Below are 19,624 nucleotides of genomic sequence, written 5' to 3'. Positions count from 1 at the left end.
GTAAGCCAATCACTGTCTCGATAAAGACGCAGAGCTGTGGTTATGTTATGCTTTAAATTATACCGTAGGTATATTCATTCTAAGTTACTATTATACTATGCTATTATATTGTTAGTATTGTAAATATTGCATATAAATAAAAATGGGTTTAAAATGACTTTTTACATCTAAAAGGGTGTGCTTTGGTGTGTTTTTTTTTTTTCTTTAGTATAACATGAAAACTACTTCAGTTGTTTTGGTCTTAAAAGATTCTTAGGGATGTTGCCTTTTCTCTAATTTCTCTTTACTACAAACTTTGTTCACGTACAGCTCAGAGTGCAGATGACAGACAAACCCAACACGACAGTGAACTTTCGCAAGCTGCTGCTAAATCGCTGCCAGAAGGAGTTTGAGAAAGACAAGGTGGACGATGTGGTGTTTGAGAGGAAACAGAAAGAGCTGGACTCTGCTGCATCGGTATGTCATCTGTGACTTCAGAAGTATTACTTTGGATTTTATTTGGACTATATTCCATTCCTGGCAAGATAAGATTTTTAAACTTTGATGTTTCCTTGCTTTCTTTAGGTGACTGAGCGTGAGCGGCTTCAGGAGGAGCTTGAGGAAGCAAAGGACAAGGCCCGGCGGCGTTCAATCGGCAACATCAAGTTCATCGGCGAGCTTTTCAAGCTCAAGATGTTGACAGAGGCCATTATGCATGACTGTGTGGTCAAGCTGCTCAAGAACCACGATGAGGAGTCCTTGGAGTGCCTGTGCAGGCTACTCACCACCATTGGCAAGGACCTTGACTTTGAAAAGGCAAAGGTGAGCTGGCGGAGAAGGTTCTTTTATTAAGTTGTTAATATATAGTTTTAGTTAATAGTTTAACTATTATGTTTAATAGTGAAGTTTAAGTGTCTTCAGTGTTTGGGGAAGTATTTCCCCAAAACACTTCCCCTGTTTCAAGTCTCAGCAGTTACCTGCTGAGACTTGAAACAGGAGGAATTGCACTCAAATATTGATAAACAATTAGCATAAAACACCTCAGAATCTGCAAATTGACAATGTCTAACCTTGTCTGTGTAAGTTTTGCAGAGAAATTTACATCCAAGATGTAAAAATGTGGTTTTATGGTCATATAGACTAGACCCGGGGTAGGGAACGTTAGTCCTCGAGAGCCAGTGTCCTGCAGGTTTTAGACAAGACATGTTGAGGAGCTAATTTAGCCATTTAAATCAGCTGTGTTGGATCAAGGACACATCTAAAACCTGCAGGACACCGGCGTCCTGGAGACAAGCATTGAACCCAAGACTTAGAGATGCTGGTATGCACATTTAACTTATAGACGTAATCAGTTAGCTGTCTCCTGTTTTCCAGTATTTATGCCAAGATCAGATAAGCCTCTGCTGATAATTGGTACAGAATTTATGCTGCGTGTTGTATCAGACTCAGGGCAAGAAAGTGAATCGGTGAAGGTAGATGTGATTGACACTTACAGTAATGTTACATTTACACTGATTCGTACATACTAGCACAAACCTGAAGGCTGTTGGTGTAATGTGCTACACGCACAGTCTTGTTCATTATATATTCAGAGGTGATTTGACATTGCAGCGAGACCTTGAACAAACCTTTTATCTGAGGCTGTGTTAAAAACTTAAAGCCAGACTCGGAAATGAAAGTGAACGAGTTCAGACAATATTTGGATGGATAGAGTCAAAGGTGAATCAATTTATATTTATGACACAGGCATGGCACTTTGACATCATTGTGCCTGTGCTAATATCCACCAAGGTAAGCGTTGGCTGTGCAGCAGTTAAGTGAATCTGATGAGGTGAGGTGAAGTGATTCTGGTTTGCAGCAGCATAAATTCGAGAGACATAAAAAAAGAAGTTCTGGTGGGATTTTATCCTTCAACAGTTTGGCTACATTCAGTTCCAGAGGCAACAGAGAAGCTGTTTATATAGGTTATGAGGAAACGGGGATATCCCCACAGTGTCTCTGCAGTCGATGCTCTGCTTTGTTCTGTCTGACTGGCTCTCCTGTAGATATCAGTGACTCTCAGCTGGTCACAGAAAGAGTCCTTAGATGCTTGGAGAGACATAACTGACCTAAAGGCCATACTGCTCTCTGATGCACTGTGATGTGTGGTTTGATCCTTGTCATGTACCAGTCACCCTACAAAAGACAAGTCCTCTGACCAGCAGGGAACACATCTAGGACTGTAGTCAACCAAGGAAAATCTCAACAGACTGACATCATACCTACTCTTTAACCAAAACGATTGTTCACTGCAGGGGAGGGGGTTGTGTGTTTTTATGAGTCACAAACAGACAAATAAAACTGGTGTTTGCAGTGTATTAAATCATTTAAACCTCGCTATGTTAAACTGAAATTACAACAACAGATGCTGGAGCTGGTGAAGCTGTGGCTGGATGCCTGTGCCAGTGCAAAACTATTATTAGGTTAAGCGTATTTGAAATATGCCTGTTCTGATATGTTCACAAAGCCTGAAGAGGTAATCAAGGAAGCTTGTGGAATATTCGAGCTCAGACAGCTTGTGTTTCAGCCTAATGAAAGCTGAGCTGTGATTTTAAAATTAGATTTTGCTCAACAAAACTAAAGCCCAAACAATGAGTCTTAAACTTCCGCCTGATTCCATCAAAATAGAATGATTGCATGATTATTTTTTGGTTTTGCCATTTTGTCCATTTCTTTGAATTAACAAAAGGTTCCTGTTTTGTAATTACAGAACAGTCTCTGCAATGGCTTACCAGAAGTTTTTCTCTAATTTTCCATATTTCCATATTTAAGCCTAAAGACTTTCATTTACTACTGCAGCAGCATTTCTTTATCACGAAGAAAAACTGAGATGTACTGTCGAAATCACACTTGTTTTTCTTATGTTGCGATATGTCGAGGATTAAATGTGTAATTAAACTTTACACTAACAGAAAGGGGAGTTTCACTGGTCTGGCACACATATGCTCAAGCTGGGCTGTATGTGGCCCACAATGTAAAACGAGTTTAACATCCCTAATTTAAAACATCAACATCTGTAAAGTTGTTATATAGGGGGGAAAGTCTTTATAGAGGCCTCAACCAATTTATGCTAGGTTGTTAACATGTTTTTAGTACTATGAAGTTGGGTATTTTAACATGGGTTGTCAGCAGTGAACAACACAGAGGAATTTTTGTTTTTGGCACTTTAGCCTTGGCTTCATGTTTCAGCTCCAGAAGTTGCTGCTTGGTTTTCATTGACATGGTTTCAGTTGATTTGTAGCAAAAGTTCAGTAAATGTGAACATTGGCTTAGTTAGACAAACCTAATGATGACAGCAGAGTCCACAGTTGTGATATTTAGGTCTTTGTTTGTCTTTTTTTAACATGTAGTGTTTTCCTCCTGCTGTCAATAACCAGCCCCACAGTGCCACTTCAGCCTACTGGTTGAGCAGGGAGCATATGCCATAAAGCTTAAATGCAGCAGCCCGGGTTTGAGTCCAAACTTTCGGCCTTTGCTGTGGATGCTCCTTCGCTCTTCCTCCCCTCTTTTCTATCAGCTCTGCACTACTGGGCTATTACTGTAGATAGAAGCAGAAATTCCCCAAAAGGTTACCAAAGAGCTAACCAATTGGCGCAAAGACTGAACCCTTACAAAAATCTTATGAACTCAGCATAACCACTTAAATCTGCTTTGTTTGCTTCTGGAATATGTTGAGAGCCATAAAATCCTAAAGAATTTGATCATAAATCAGCCATTGTTCCCTTTTTAGATGAGTTTTATCTTGTTTAATTTCATTATTTTCAGAACATTTCTGTTCAATGGCGAGCTATTACATTGAATTGAGTCCATTCATCTTGGGTTATTAGAGTTTTTGTTCTGCTGCGTCCCAAAATGTTCCCATTTAATGTTGGTTGGTCAGGGCAGCTTCCCCTCCACGTAATAAACTGAACAATCAGTCAGTAGAATGAAACAATGTGAGTCACTCAGACCTGCTGTCCATTAAAGAAATTGAAAATTTAACCTTCGTATCTCAAACGAACCTTGTCTGTCTCTTTCATCAGCCCCGGATGGATCAATATTTCAATCAGATGGAGAAAATCGTCAAGGAGAGGAAGACTTCATCTCGGATACGGTTCATGCTACAGGACGTTATAGACCTGAGATTGGTGAGTGTGTGCATTTCTGATAATTGTTTTCAGTGGAGAACCCAGCCCATGTTTAGATGAACTAATAATGCATTTTCCCCCACGGAGGTTTATTTCATTGATTTTTCTGACATGTTTCTCTGAAACATGCGGAATATCAGTGTTTTGATCTAGTATTGCTCAAATGATATCTACTCCACCATTGAATCTTTACACCTTCTGGTAAAATACACAGTAAACAGTAACAAACCTCAAACAAACATGACCCTGGAGTATTTAAATACTTGACCTTGTTTAAGCTTGTATGTGCTGATCACTTTTTAGCTGTATACTTCTGTTTTTACGAATGAACTGATGAAAACTTAAGGAAAATCCGGTCAGGATATTTTACTCGCATATTGCACACAGCAGAAAATAATCAGCTTCAAATATGTTCCCACTACAAGTGTGCAAGCAGTCTGGATAGAGAGTGTAAGATGCAGTGCACATGTCACATGTTCAGTGTGACATGCATCCGATTACACGAGCTATTCACACATCAGCACAATCAAATATCACATAGACTTTGGGACTGGCAGATTCAAATCCAGCTAATGTCCATTCTGTCTGCATTTGCATTATTTCAATTTAAAATCTCAGTCTTAAAATACAGTGGCCAGTTAGCTCAGAATAAATGTATTGTTGGCTAACAGCAAAATCAACATGGGGAAATTTTACTACAAATTCTTTAACAAAATACCTCAACTATATCGAAAAAGCTAACAAGTTTCATCTCTAACCCTGAGGAGTTGATGTGCTTTTGTTTTTCCTTCAGTCTTGGTTATTAAGTTTGTTTTAAATTTAATTCCGAATGTGGCAAAAAAAAAAAGTTGTAATAAGTCTTAAATCTAGGTTGTCTTAAGCTGTGGGAAATCTAGAAGAGAAGCTTTTGTAAAAAGCTGCTGGTTTTTGTTGTCTTCTAAATAAGCATTAATGTTTATTCACTGCAGTGCACAAAAACATTAGACGCTACCATAAATACTACTGTGTATATTCCATTCAATTTTGTAGATATAGCACCACTTACTATGCCACTATGCCCAGTTATTATTTTATCACTGTTTGCGATAATCTTTGAAGAAATTTATGTGGAGTCTGGTGTGAGTGTCAGTTACCAAATCAGTTAACAGGAAGTGGGGTATAAACCATTCCCAGTGATACTGACTTGCTAACAAGGTGCAACACAGTTTTTAAAAAATATATCCTTAACACTTGTACAGAAGCTGCGTGCATCTACTGCTTTATTTATTTCATAAATTGATTAGATTGAGATGTTTAATTATTAAAAAAACCTATAAACATGTCTAGTTTAGAAATCGGAAGTTCTTGATTGGAAAACACCTTCATAGTAAAAATAAGAAGAGGTTCACAAGTAATAAACCCACCTGTAAAGCTTGGGTATGCGGTTTATTTTTCCCCTTGTTATTTGCTGCTGTCTCTGGACCCAACCAGCATCTCAGTGACGGGTGCTTCATTCATCTGTATGCATGACACCAAAACCATCTATGCTAACATGAAAGTCCAGTTTGAGAACAGTCAGCTGTCTCCACACAAAGATTTTAACTGTTCTCACGCAGTCATTTGCAGTACACACATATCCATGCTCCCATTTATACACTGGCTTTTATGGGTTTTTGTGTTTGTGTTTAGCTGTTGTAGCCTGAGTTTAAAAGCCTAATGAAAATGAGACAGAATTGTCAGTTCAGCTTTATACATATATCAAACCTCATCTGTGGTGTCGCTGTTAAGGTTGATATTGTGTTTTTCCTGTAGATGCATCTGCATTGATTAAGCTGAGATTGCTCCTTAACTCTAGCCTGACACAAGTTGTTTGAATCAGCGTCAGCATCTCATACACAAAGGAGTTAAAATTCAAATCCCTGCTGTGCTACGTTCCTGTCAAATTTGAAATTGAAATGAGCAAGAACGTACTTTGTTTAAAAACAAAAACCTTCATGCTCAGCGTCATAGACGCACACATAGATATTAATAACAAATGATGGGCTGTCGCAAGTTGAAAACCTTGTTGACACATCTTCTGTCAGGTGTGGTCACTCATTAAATTATTAGTGATTTTCTTTTGTGACTGACTCTTCTCATATGTGATCTGATCTGTGTGTCATGATAAAACAAGGGAAATGCGGTAATTTGCTCTGGCTGTTGTTTCAGTTGGTTTATATCTGACTGACACTGTTCGGTGTATTTTATGAATCTGGTGTTTTTTTCTCTCTTTTCCAGCACAACTGGGTTTCCAGGAGAGCTGACCAGGGCCCGAAAACAATTGAGCAGATCCACAAAGAGGCTAAGATTGAAGAGCAGGAAGAGCAGAGAAAAGTGCACCAGCAGCTGCTCTCCAAGGACAGCAAGAGGCGTTCAGGTCAGGCCTGCAGTCTAAATCCTCTTTAAGGCTTAGAGTCATATCGGCACAGCTACAGTGACTCAGGAAGCCTGCAAGTATACAGGCAGACTTCCTGTCCCTATAGCCCGCAGAGATGCTATTGTGCCCAGCAGCAGAAAGGAAGCCCCCCTACCCCCTCCCATCTGTCAGCTGACCTATAATATTTCATCATGTGTTTAATGTGTTTCTGAAATGATGAAAAATGTTCAGAATTGTCGCTGAATTCCCACAGAACTATATTTTTCCTGCTTTATGCCCCTTAGATCCACGAGATCAAAGAGATCAGCGTGGGCAGAGAGAAGAGACCTGGAACACTGTGCCTATGACGAAGAACAGCAGGACCATCGACCCCAATAAGATCCCAAAAATCTCCAAGGTGAGACATGCTGTCCATGCTGGTCGTAGCCTGAGATGAGCTTCAGCCATTAGTTAGAGCGCCACCAGCTGGAAAGACAAGAAAAACCTTTAATAAATCTTAAAAATGTTCAATATGCTGTAAGTGCCCTTTTTCTACTGGAAGAGAAACCCCTACAGAGAAACTGCCTGCAACTTGCTGTTTCATTTGAAACTCCAGGCTGCTGCTTTTTTTACCCATTTGCTCTCAAAAAAAGGAGAAAAAGAGAAACTTATAGCGTGGTCTGATTTTCACCTAAGTCAGAATTACAGACAAAACTTAAACTAATAACACAAAACCTTTCTGTCTTTATTGAACATGCAACAAGTAATCAGAGCAGCTTAGAAAAACTGTGGAAAAACCTGTAGGATTGTCAGGATACTCAAATTTCAAACTCTCTGCTGACACAAAAAGATTTTTAAATATTTTATTATTCTATTAACAAGTACAACGACAAAACTAATAACATAAATATATATATATATATATATATATATATATATATATATGTATATTTAATTATGGTAGAAGAAGAAGAAACTAATTGGAAAGTTAAAATGAGTTTTGCTCACTTAAAGTGAACAGATCAGCCTCCTCCTCTGTGCACATTGCTCGGCCTCAGTCTGAAGCTCTTCTATTTCTCACAACAGAAACATATTCAATTTGGCTGCTCTGCTCTCAGTTTCACTTTTTATTTGCTCAGATTAGTGCTCTGCACTCTGCACTCTATGTTCAGTTCAGCTATTGCTCTGCACAGCCAGCAATCCACCTGGTTTTCCACATGCTCCAAAATCTGTCTGTCACCTGACCAGCATCCCAGCATCCCGCCATTGCTGTTTTTTTTAATTTTTTTTATTTATTTATTTAAGTATTTCTAGTGGCGTTGAAATAGAGTCCTTGGTGGTTTTACGTATAAATAGTGGCTTGTTTTTTTTTACCCCCCACACAGCAAAATTCACTATGTGACTAGCAAACTCTGTGATGTCAAAACAATGATCTTTCAACTGAATTTACATATTCGGCATGTGGGCAGTGTTGCAGGAAGGCACCTCTGGCCGGTGAGCAAAGATTTTGTTGATGTGGGTATGAAATCCATCCGTTTTCTTTGCACTTTTAGTCGATACAATGACAATCGAGTTCATATTGTTTCCTGTGAATACTCCCCCTCAGATCACTCAGGACATTACACTAGAACTCCTGGCTGACAGTCTCACCCTGAGGGACAAATTCAAATTGAACAACACGATGAATGTTTCTTTTTTTTTTTTTCTTAAAAATGAACATGCACCAGGTCTCACTCCTCACCTGAGACCATGACTTTGGCCTGAACTCATCACATGAAAACTGTTCAATCATAACTGGAGGTGTAGTGGCCAGCACCAGCGATGACTGTCGCTCACATGAAATTGGGGTCAGTTTGAAACAGAATTGATGTTTGCTCTCGGCACAGGTTTGAGCACCCAGAACAAGTGGTCAGAACTTCCAGAGTGAGATCTAAAAATAGCAGACTGTCTAAACAGTTTTTAGTTTTTTTTAAGAAAAAGCATCATTATGTTGATTAGTTCTTCTCCTCACAGTTAGCAAAATCACTTGTTCTCAGACTGAGGAGCTTGGAGCACCGTGGGAAAACTAAGATAAAATAATGTAATTTTGGAGGGCAGAATAGACGAGATTGTTGTACAGGCTTTTTGTTTCTCACTAAAATTAAATTTGGATTCTTGTTAATAGTTATTAAACAAAATTGCAGGGTATGGGTTTTAAAAAAATTGGCCTCAAAAAAAGGGCATGCTAGAAAAGGTTTGAAAACCTGTGAGTTAGTGACACCGTCAATTCAGGAGGCACCAGTGATGGTGGAGGTATCAGAAATGAGCTCTAATTAGAAACCTGTCACAGACGGCGACAGTGTTTTGTTGCAGCATGTTGTGTAATGGGTCTGATGGTGTGTGGGTAATGTGCGGCTGCTTTGTTCTCTCAGATTCTCAGACTTGGCTGAACTTTCTCAATTCTGCATTGTAATATAAACAAATTGTGGGATGGTTTTCATGTTGTGACAAGTTTTCCGTTCAGCATGTGTTTGGTTTTTTCATTTCATGTTAAAGCCCCTTTTCAGCTGGCTGGTGTTTCTTTGTACACAGAAGATAACTGTTTACGCAGACTCAAGATGACTCTTAAGGATAATCATAACTGGGTCGAGTACATCAATGTCCCCTGTTCCCATCTACATAACTCTACATGCTCAGTTATGCATATACTGACATCCTGATGGAACTATAACTATTGCTGGGTAAAAGAAGTTAGTTCATTTTTGGAGCGCCCTCTGCTGGAAGCACTCTGGCAGTTTTAACTGTTAGTCAGTAAGAGAGAACCAAATATCCCAGAAGCTGTCTGGTATAGAGGCAGCATTTTAGGTGCTATCGTCATTTACAGCCGCATTTAACTTGATACTCAGTTGACACTCACGTTACATTTTTCCTTTGGCCTTATAGCTGTCAGTCTTCCTTGTCCTTACTTTTAAAATACTGCTCCTCTCCAGCTTAAAAGCAGAGATTCTGAAGCTTTTTTTCTGAATTATTGTGTTCCCGCAGCCTCAGATGGATGAGAAGATCCAGCTCGGCCCACGGGCACAAGTCACGTGGGTGAAGGGCAGCAGCGGAGGAGCCAAAGCCAGCGACTCAGGTAAGATGCCACAACAAGCTATAACATCATTAGCAAAACTTGGAAAAACAGAACCGAGCACACTGTACAAACTGTGGTCGTCATAACAGTCTTTTCATCTCGAGTCTCAGAGGCTCATTAGTTGTACTAAAACACCAAAATGGCAAAGTTTGGAGCATCGCTCAGCTTTCAGCTGCTGATTTATTGACACTAAGTCAGTTTTGGCAATTTACAAACATCTTTCAAATACAATAAATGGCTGTCAGTGAGACTCGATGGCATAACATTAGAAATTATAAGAAATACATCTTCAGTGCCTTGTGACTGGCCCCCCAAAAATGTCGAAAATCAGGTCTGATGGTGAGATTGTAGCTGCAGCTGGCTCAGATGTGTCACAGTAAAAGCATCAGGATGCATGAAGAGCAGGTACTGTGTGAAATTTCTGAAAAACAAAGACTGCTTTCTTCCACACTCTCCACGCTCTGACCTGTGGCTGTTAGGCTCCGTCTCCACAGGAAGCATCAATTTTCTATACAAATCCTGTGAAGCTCAGCGTTGACAGCGCTCAGTCCTCAGGGCAAACACTCCCCCAGTGCAATGCACTCGCAGCACTTTTAGTTCAAAATAATTCAACCTTTGGAGCAGCATTGCTTTGCAGGCTTAATAAACACTTCTCTCCATAAATTGAGATTTATATTTTAAAAAAAAGTTCAGCTTGTGAGTTCAAGGCCTTTGGTGGGTGACAGTGTGCATCAGCATGATCGGTTCACTTTCACAGATGTCTCAGTAACCATCTGTAGCAATGCCTAGTTTTAGTTTCATTTAGATTTAGTGACAGTATTATCCTCTTTGTATAAAACCTCTTTGGGGAGTGCCAAACATTTCTGTATGCAGGAAAAACTGTGTAGCTGTGATTCCCAATGTGTTGCTTTTTCCCCCTGGTAAATTGGGAAGATGTTGCTGTTTGACCTGGAAAGGTCTTTCAAATAACCATAAATGTTTTATTATGAATTACTTGCAATCAAAAGTATTCAAAGCTAATAAAAGAAAGCTTTGATTTTACATTTTGTCATATCCTTTATGTATCTGAATAGCTTTTGATCCACTGCTGTTTTAGTTCTTTTGGTTGTTGAGTAGTTAAAGTTAATGGTCTGCTCATTAATTGCTGAGTAATGGAGCAGTAACTCTCGGGCTCTCTGGAGTTTACAAGTGTGGGACCTGCAGATGAAAACCATGAAGTGATAAGTATAGGTGGGTGACAGAAGCTTTTCAGGGCCGAAGTGGATTGTGGCATTCATTAGTTTGGGGGTTGGCTGGACTTTTAAAGCTGCTATGGACAGATTATGCTGCATAGTGACTGAGTCGAATCAGCACTCTGGCTGATTTGACACTGTTGGGATTTAAATATATATTTTAATGCTTATTTTGCTGATTATATTGTATTATCTATAAGAGAGGGCCAGCTTTGAGACTAGGTCGCAGGCTGACAGGAAACTGCATGTTTTTGCAGAGCATGGTAACTGCAGGCAGAAAGTGAAACTAAGCAGAGTGTTTGATCGAAACTAAAAGTTTGTGTGACGTCTATATGAATAACTAGGCTTCCCCTTTGTGCTTCAGACCTGAGCTTGTGTGTTCGTGTGTTAAGGTCTCCGTATTCCGGAATATGTAAAATTAAAGATCATTTTGTAAGTTAAATGGTAAATGGATGGACTGATTCTTATATAGCGCTTTTCTACTTTCCCGGAGTACTCAAAGCGCTCTATATAACATGCCTCATTCACCCAATCACACCCATTCTCTACACTTAGTGCTTTCTAACTACATTCACACACATTCATACTCCGATGGACGCATCGGAGAGCAAGTTGGGGTTAGTATCTTGCCCAAGGATACTTGACATGCAGACTGGAGGAGCCAGGGATCGAACCACCAACCTTCCGATCAGTAGGTGACCAGCTCTACCTCCTGAGCTACAGCCACCCCAGATAGTTAGACCACTTTGAGCCGTGTCTTTCTTTGCCGTAGGGAATACAAAGAACTGAGATTTAATAACACCAAATCTAATGATCTGTGATCACTCCTCATTTTTCTTCTTCCTGTTACAGACCTGTCACGGACAACTGGCCTGAACCGTTACTCTGCACTGCAGCCGACACTCTCACCTCAGCCCTCCACTACACCTCCCCAGAACCCAGACTATGACACCAGGAGAACTCTGGGAAGGTACAAAACAACTCCAGCTCTTATTTGTTCCTCCTGATTGTTTTCTGATTTCTCGAATATCCTTTTATTGAGCAACATCCTGTTTGACTTCGATTTTTTTTTCTCCCCCCTTCACAAAAGTCGTGCCAGTACAGGCAGAGAGCGCAGCGACAAGCCACTAATCTCTGCAGCGCCATCAGCACGGCCCGGACCGTTCATCAGGGGAGGAAGTTCTAAAGAGCTGCTGGAAAGTCCGAACCCAGAGGAGCCGCGAAGAGACCGTGAGCGAGAGGGAGCCGAGCCCCGGAGACCGAGTGTCACTGAGGACAAAACGGAGATGGAGCGCAGTAGAGTCAGGGAGCCTGGTGAGAACACAGCTCAGCCTCTGCAGTTTACATATTTCATTCAGTTTTCAGGTGAAAACAAGTGAAGCCCTGAGTTTTTGGTGTTAACAAGGTAGGCCACTTCTTACCAGGGTACATTTCATGTACAAAAGCACCATCAATCAAATGCCTATCATTCCTGGACATTGGTACTCAGATAGTGAGAGAGCCTGAGGCCTCTGCCTTTTTTAAATGAGCATTGGTAGGAAATTTAAATTCTCAGGAACACCTGATTTGGTGCATTTTATAGAAAATTTGTAGTTTTGTATTAAAAGAAACCTGTTTACATTTTTAGGGTTGTATTACCATATACACCTCGCTTGTTGACTTTATATAAAAATAGTAAACCTACTTACCAGTTTGAATTATTTACTTCAATATTTCTAAGGTCATCTAACACCTCTTGATGTGCTTTACGGTGTTGTAGGCTAATGTAGTCAGATTTTCCTGTGGTTTAATGATCAGTCAGTAGTAATGAGTCTATTAACTTGCACCGCCAGCTTTCCTTCCTGGCTTTAAATTGATTTTATTTATAAAGCACTTTTTCAATTCAAATGAAAACTTCAAACACTATAAGCACACACAGATATTCATTCTGCACTTTTTAACACTATGCTGCTATATGGCGCTTAGGGTTAGAAATCCCTGGGTATAATTGTCTATTTGCCAACCACCTTCATGTGACTGTTTATCCTGATTGCCAGTGTTTATGTAACTCAATCCAGATAAGAAGAAGATTTGCGGGGTGTGTTGAACTTACTTTTTAAAGCAGCCATCGGTTCTTTCCACCAAAAGGCAAAGTTGGGACTTGTGTTTATATGTTTACAGTGAAACCTGAGCCAGTGGTCCAGATCCCAGACAGACCAGCCCTGTCTGAGGAGGAGATCGAGAGGAAGTCCAAGTCTATCATTGACGAATTTCTACACATAAACGATTACAAGGTATGACATTCACGAGCAGTTGGTGAAGTTTACGGTGCACAACTTCTAATACGCATCAGCAAGCTTCTTCTTTACATGAATATTAAGTGATTTTTCCAGAAGATTCATTCATGATTAAATAAGTTATTTTCTTTAAGGCAAGCATGCATTTTGTATTTTTCATACCACTTTAAGATATGTTGTAAGCTTTAACCAAGATTTGTGTGAGTTTAAATCCACCAGCAGGGTAAGATGATGAACCGTGTTTGATATTTTAATGCTTTATAATTCCTAGAATGGAAAATTTCAGTATTTAAAATTTCCAATAATTTCCAGCTGAATTAGTTTTGACCATATTACTTCATTTTCTGCAGGAGGCTATCCAGTGTGTGGACGAGCTTGACTTGGGCTCCCAGCTTCACATCTTTGTGCGCGTTGGGGTGGAGTCGACCCTAGAGCGCAGTCAGATCACACGGGACCACATGGGCCAGCTCTTCTTCCAGCTGGTGCAGCAGGGAACCGTGCCCAAGGCCCAGTTCTACAAAGGGTCAGTTCACTTGTTTAGTGGCCAATAATCAGTCGATCACTAGAACTCTTCTATTTACTTTCTTCTTAACCAATTTTTATTATTTGATTTATTTGGCACTGAAATTTTGGACCAATCTTGCAATGGAAATGCACATTAAAGTGAAAGTATATCCTTTAAAAAGCACATTGGAGTATTTTTAACATCGTTTATTAAATTGGAAATGAAGTTTGAAGCACTGTCACATCTAATCACTGCTTGGTCTTCTCTTTGTCTTTGTTTTCTCAGGTTTGCAGACACGCTGGAGCAAGCGGACGACATGGCCATCGACATTCCTCACATCTGGCTGTACCTGGCTGAGCTGCTCAGCCCTGTGTTGAAGGAGGGGGGCTTCTCTATGAAAGAGCTCTTTAGGTACAAATAACTGAAAATAATGAAAGATTTGCTGCATTTGTTCAGAAATAAATTCACCTCTGCCACCAATTTATCTACACTTTAGTCTCAGATTACCTTCCATCAGACATAAAAAAAACCCCACGAGGGTTACATCTGCACATGTGTTTAAATAATTGGTCTGATTGCACATTTGCTGTAAACAAAGCTGTGTGTGACAGGGGGAAAAACATGTATACTTCAATTTCTTTCGTCTCTGTTTGCAGTGAATTAAGCAAACCCTTGCTTCCTGTGGGAAGAGCTGGGATCCTTATATCTGAAATACTGCACTTACTATGCAAACACATGGTAAGCAATGCTTAGATGTTATATTGTTGTTTTTTATGATTATTTTTACTTTTTTTGTTTGTTTGTTTTAATCTGTTCTCATGACCTCAGTAACATTTAATCAATGAAGATTAGGGACTAATGAATAATATATCTGTGTAAGTATCTATGCTCCTTATCCTCGCCTTCAAAATGTTGAAAATGCAAGAAGATGTGAGTGAGGGGAGAGGTTTAACTTTTGTCTTGTTGTGTTTCCACAGAGCCATAGGACTGTAGGTTCTTTATGGAGGGAATCTGGCCTCAACTGGACCGACATTCTTCCAGAGGGAGAGGATGTCCAGGCCTTCATCTTACAACAGGTTGGTTAGTGTCAGGCTCAGACTTGACAACATTTTGATTTCTTTCATTGGTCACTAGGTCAGATAGAAGTTAACATTAGGGTCCAAAAATTTAGCTTTTTTCATTGTCTGATTACACACTGCTTCCTCATCGTTCATGTGTTGCTGTTTTTAGAGATCTGCATGATGTCATCAGGTGTTACCTAGGAATGATAAAGAAAACTATGTAAACAGACAACAGGAAAACCTTTTTTCCCCCTTTTCATCATCTTTTCATTTCTTGTCCTCTCCTGTCATTTTCACATCAACAGAAACTCCAGTTTCTTCAGTCAGACAGCTCCAATCCTGAGGCAGCTCTGCCCGAAAGGATCTTGTCTCCTGAGGAGATGAGCCAGCATCTGGAGAGACTCCTCCTGGAGGATATGGCCAGTGATGAGCAGATTTTTGACTGGGTGGAGGTATGACAAGCGACGTTACTCAGGAGCTCAAACATCACACAAACTGTGTGACCGAGTGGCTAAAAGCAGGGAGGAGCGGCAGGCCGTCGTTTGCTGTGTTGCTTTTTTTTTTTTTTTTTTTTTAATTAAAAGTATGGAATGAGAACAGACTTGGTGTTTGCATTTTTTATTCTTCCTTTGCTTTAATTTTTTAGATATAGGATTCTGAAAATGTGCCTTTTTACAGTGCCTTTGGTGCAATTAAAAAGAGACATAAATATAAGGACTGAACGTTTTTGTGACTTTTCTGCCTTCCACTGTCTTTCTGTTCTGTTCTCTTATGTTGAGCGCTGCACCTCGTGGTGCTTCATCATTGTTGTTCAGTTGTATTTTTTTTCTTACTTTTCCTGTTTTCATCTTTATCCTGTTATGTTAATGCATGAATAGGACGACGTGTTAAAGATGTCTGAGGTGACCAAGCTTGAGGTAGCCAGCTCGAATGACGATAGAACCAGAAGCCATGCCAACTGTTTTAATGTAGCCTGCTCTTATAGTACCTGACTCTACAGAAGTGGACAGCTGGGGCTCAGAAGTCCACCAATACCAGAGTTTGTGGTTTGATTCCTTGACCCCAGTTACTCATGATGGTCAGACCAGCAGCATGCCTCCTGGCTTTGAGCAAACAGTGTGTATGAAATTACAAAGCTCTCTGGATAAAAGCACTACATAAATGCAACCCATTTGCCACTTACCATTGTACAGCTGCACTCACTACTAAAATGTCAGAAAATAACTCAAACACTGTGCAAATATGGTGAACAGTAGAACAGAGTATCAGATCATTCGCGGACAAGTAGGTGTTAAGTGACGTGTTGATACAGCGTGTAATATAATCCTGGTGTGGTTGAGTGTTTGAGCAGAGGACGCAATCCAAACATGGTTTGAAGGGGAAAACATAGTTGAAACATGTCCTGCTGCAAAGTTATGTGAGGTTGCAGTGTATTTTTTACCTGCTAAGTGGAGTCATGTGACAATGACAGCTAGTTCTGCTCCGTTTCCCAGGCAAATCTAGATGAAACACAGATGAGCTCGTCTCCCTTCCTGAGGGCTCTGATGACAGCTGTGTGTAAGGCAGCAGTGAAAGGTAAGCCACTCCACCACCTGGAGAAGACACTTCTCTGTTCTGCTTATATCCCACCGCTGATTGCAATATTTACACTCTGCCAAATTGCGAGCGGGCCGGCTCAGCATGCATTCACTCTGCCTCCTGCTTTGCTGTACAGATGATAACACCAATTGTCGAGTGGACACGGCCATGATCCAGAGGAGATTGCCTGTATTACTCAAGTACCTTAACTCAGACACTGAGCGACAGCTGCAAGCACTTTATGCACTTCAGGCGCTGATCGTTGCCCTCGATCAGCCTCCAAGTAAGTTCTGCATCATAGTTTATAAAACTAATAAAACCTGCTGCTCTTAGCTTTCCATACTAGCGCCTTTCTTTTGTTATTGCTGATTAGAGCTCAAATACTGGCTACAAGCGGCTGTACATGTAATGATTAAGACATTTTTTTATTCATTTAAAGAACATGATCTCACCACAGAGTTCTTAGAAGTAAATTCTTAATAGTTAGTGGCTGTTTCCATGGTAAAGAATGATTGAACTAAAAGTCTCAGTGTTTCTCTGTGGAGGATTTACATAAATAAACTTGATGAGAACTTCACTGCAGTTTAGTTCTCAAGGTATAAGAATATAATGTGTTTCAAGGAAATATATCTTGCAGTTATGTCAACATGGGTTAGGTAGGGTTTGCAATAGACTGTATATAAAAGATGGCCTTTTTTTTTTTTTTTTGCTGCTTCTATGTTGATTCTATGAAAGCTAGAAGTGACTGTATTTAGACAAGAGGTTAGAGTGTCACTTTGTCAGCTAAAGCATATAAAGCTGCATTCATAAACTACATGCACAGTAGGGGTGGGGGAAAAAATTGATACTGTGTAGTATCGTGATATTTTGTTTGCTAATAATGTATCGATACAGGGACAGCAGAAATTGATATTTTGTTACAAAAAAAGTTTTTGCGGACTGGAACATGCTCTGACTTCAGAGCATGTTGATCCTTTTTCTGAGCAAGAATCCTGACATTCCTTCACTGTCCAAATGTGTTTAACTTTTTTTTGGCAGCAATAAACATGACAGTTTACTTATTTTAATTTAAGACATGTTTTATTTTAATTAAGTTTAAAACTTTTTTATTTAATGTAAAATTATATTTTGTTTTAATTTACTTTCAAATTCTTCAGTTGCTGAAATGGGCTGCATAGTTTTCATAAATTTCATAGTTCAGAATAGCTATAATTGTACCAGATGGTTGCATTCAGTTAAGTTGGACTAGACTGTAATACAAACCGTTCAGTTTGTCAACAATAAAATTGACTGAAATGAGAGAAAGACTGAGTGTGAGACTTTGATATTAGATAAAATGAATATTGATAAAGTTTACCTTTATGTACAGAATCTGAATATCGCAAAATATTTTTAAAAATTGCAATAATATCGTATCGTGCGTTAAGTATTGTGATAATATCGTATCGTGGGATGTATGGTGATTCCCACCTCTAATGCACAGGTGCACAAACACTCACAGATAACCAAACAAGACCAAGAACAAAACACTAGACTTCAGTAGCATTCTACTACAGTCATAAAAAAAAATATTTCCATCTACCTTGTTTTATATTTTTACCTGCAAGTCTAGTACCATTCCATAAACAGCAGTGACAGAAGATAAGACTCTGATTAAGTCTGAAACAGCATGAAAAATAGAACTGTGGTGAAGTTGGTATTGCCTTAACAAGCATTCATTGTAATGACCAGCAGGGGGCAACTTCTCTAGCTGCAAAAAGGCAGGATTATATAGAGGTGTATGGGGAAAAATGGTCTTCAGCTGACTGTATTTGTGACCTCAGTAAACGGTTTCCTGATTAATTTCTGTGCTCATTTGCTGGTTTCAAGTCTTGACGACTAAAAAACGAATTAAATTTAGCAAAATACGCCTATTCTTTAAGTAACAAAGGCGGATAAGCTTATTGGCTACAGCCTCAACTAGGTGTGTGTGTAGTTCAGTGTAGTTTAAGTTGCCTGCCTGAAGGCTTCACTGCGTAAATGTAACTTTTCAATCAGTCTTGTTATCATTTTGGCTGGTTTTAAATTTATTTTCGAGTTCCTTTAGAATGAAAAGGAACAGGGTTCAACTTTAACCTAATTTCGAAAAGAACTTGTCAAACAAGGTGACAGTTGAATATTTGATCTCTTCGTCTGTCTTCTAGACCTCCTAAGGATGTTCTTTGACTGCCTGTATGATGAGGACGTCATCTCGGAGGACGCTTTCTACAAGTGGGAGTCGAGCAAAGACCCGGCCGAGGAGCAGGGCAAAGGCGTGGCCCTGAAGTCCGTCACGGCCTTCTTTACCTGGCTGCGTGAGGCGGAGGAGGAGTCTGAAGATAATTGACGAGGGAGACACCCGGGGACGTGACTTAGTAGAACTGTATCCTGGCAGCAGAACAAACTTTCAAAATGGCTGCGTGGGCAGGACGACATGTTTACGGCTGGAATTTTTTTCTGCGGTACGGTTCTGAAACATGCCGCCATTTTGAGTTTGGATCCCAACGGTGGAAGCACTAAATACCTGTATTATACATAGAAAATATTTTTTTTTTAAATTTTAACTTACTTTTCTTTTGTTACTTTTTAAGAAGAGACTTAAAAGATACATAGGTTCTGGACTCTTTAATTTATTATTTTTTTAAGGACTGCAAATATGAAAGTTATTTAACATTTGCAGATGCTCACAATGAGAACAAGACGGCAGAAATAACAATATAATTAATTATAATAACAAAATAATAATTGTGAAATAAACAGCCTCCCCGGATTCCACGCTGTTTGGTTTAAAACAGAGTAAAGCAAAATTATTTTGGGATGAAGGGGAAGCAAAGATTAAAAAAATAAAAAGAGGAGTTGAATGCACAGGAACTATTAACATTGTCCAAGGTCAAAGGTTATCTTGTAATAACCAAGAAGTGTCTCCCTGAGCCTTGGCTTGCTCTGCATTGATATGTACATACGCCTCATGAGAGGTAGAGGTATGCATTCAAGAAGCGATGCAAGTCCGAACTGTCACACAAACGTAGACGAACAAACCAGATTCATTCAGATGGAATGAGCAACTTCAAAAAGCAAATGGCCAGAGTCGCTGAACATGACATGCTTGTAACACTTCAGACCTACAGAGCAGATTAAAGCTTGTAAATACATTAAAGACAAAAAAAGGTATTTAAAAAAGTGCTTATTCTCGTGTTTTCGTCTCTTCTTTTTGGGGGGAAAGGTGGGTTGCCAGATTATTTCTTTAACGCGTGTGTGTATATATGTGTGTGTGTGTCTAATAAACTGAGCCATTGAAGAAAAGCAGTTTTAAATCCAGGAAG

At 39.6% G+C, this 19,624-nt stretch overlaps 1 protein-coding gene across 19 annotated transcripts in view; it reads left to right on the top strand.

The window, feature by feature from the left end:
* The window catches only part of eif4g3a (eukaryotic translation initiation factor 4 gamma, 3a), a 70,585-nt gene extending 51,099 nt beyond the window's left edge, over positions 1 to 19,486 (top strand). For all 19 annotated transcript variants that reach the window (XM_085159977.1, XM_085159970.1, XM_085159980.1 and 16 more), the window contains 17 exons: positions 310 to 456; positions 565 to 801; positions 4,041 to 4,145; positions 6,402 to 6,540; positions 6,825 to 6,937; positions 9,541 to 9,631; positions 11,716 to 11,833; positions 11,954 to 12,177; positions 13,024 to 13,136; positions 13,490 to 13,662; positions 13,930 to 14,055; positions 14,301 to 14,382; positions 14,622 to 14,720; positions 15,011 to 15,157; positions 16,199 to 16,280; positions 16,420 to 16,566; positions 18,467 to 19,486. In XM_085159977.1, the coding sequence (XP_085016103.1) occupies positions 310 to 456; positions 565 to 801; positions 4,041 to 4,145; positions 6,402 to 6,540; positions 6,825 to 6,937; positions 9,541 to 9,631; positions 11,716 to 11,833; positions 11,954 to 12,177; positions 13,024 to 13,136; positions 13,490 to 13,662; positions 13,930 to 14,055; positions 14,301 to 14,382; positions 14,622 to 14,720; positions 15,011 to 15,157; positions 16,199 to 16,280; positions 16,420 to 16,566; positions 18,467 to 18,648 (2,325 nt within the window). In that variant the 3' untranslated portion in view covers positions 18,649 to 19,486. The remainder of the gene's footprint in view (positions 1 to 309; positions 457 to 564; positions 802 to 4,040; positions 4,146 to 6,401; positions 6,541 to 6,824; positions 6,938 to 9,540; positions 9,632 to 11,715; positions 11,834 to 11,953; positions 12,178 to 13,023; positions 13,137 to 13,489; positions 13,663 to 13,929; positions 14,056 to 14,300; positions 14,383 to 14,621; positions 14,721 to 15,010; positions 15,158 to 16,198; positions 16,281 to 16,419; positions 16,567 to 18,466) is intronic.
* The last annotated feature ends 138 nt before the right edge of the window (positions 19,487 to 19,624 follow it).

The sequence above is a fragment of the Neolamprologus multifasciatus genome, chromosome 5, assembly GCF_963576455.1.
Source record: "Neolamprologus multifasciatus chromosome 5, fNeoMul1.2, whole genome shotgun sequence".
Taxonomy (NCBI): domain Eukaryota; kingdom Metazoa; phylum Chordata; class Actinopteri; order Cichliformes; family Cichlidae; genus Neolamprologus; species Neolamprologus multifasciatus.
This window is presented reverse-complemented; position numbering and strand designations above follow the sequence as displayed.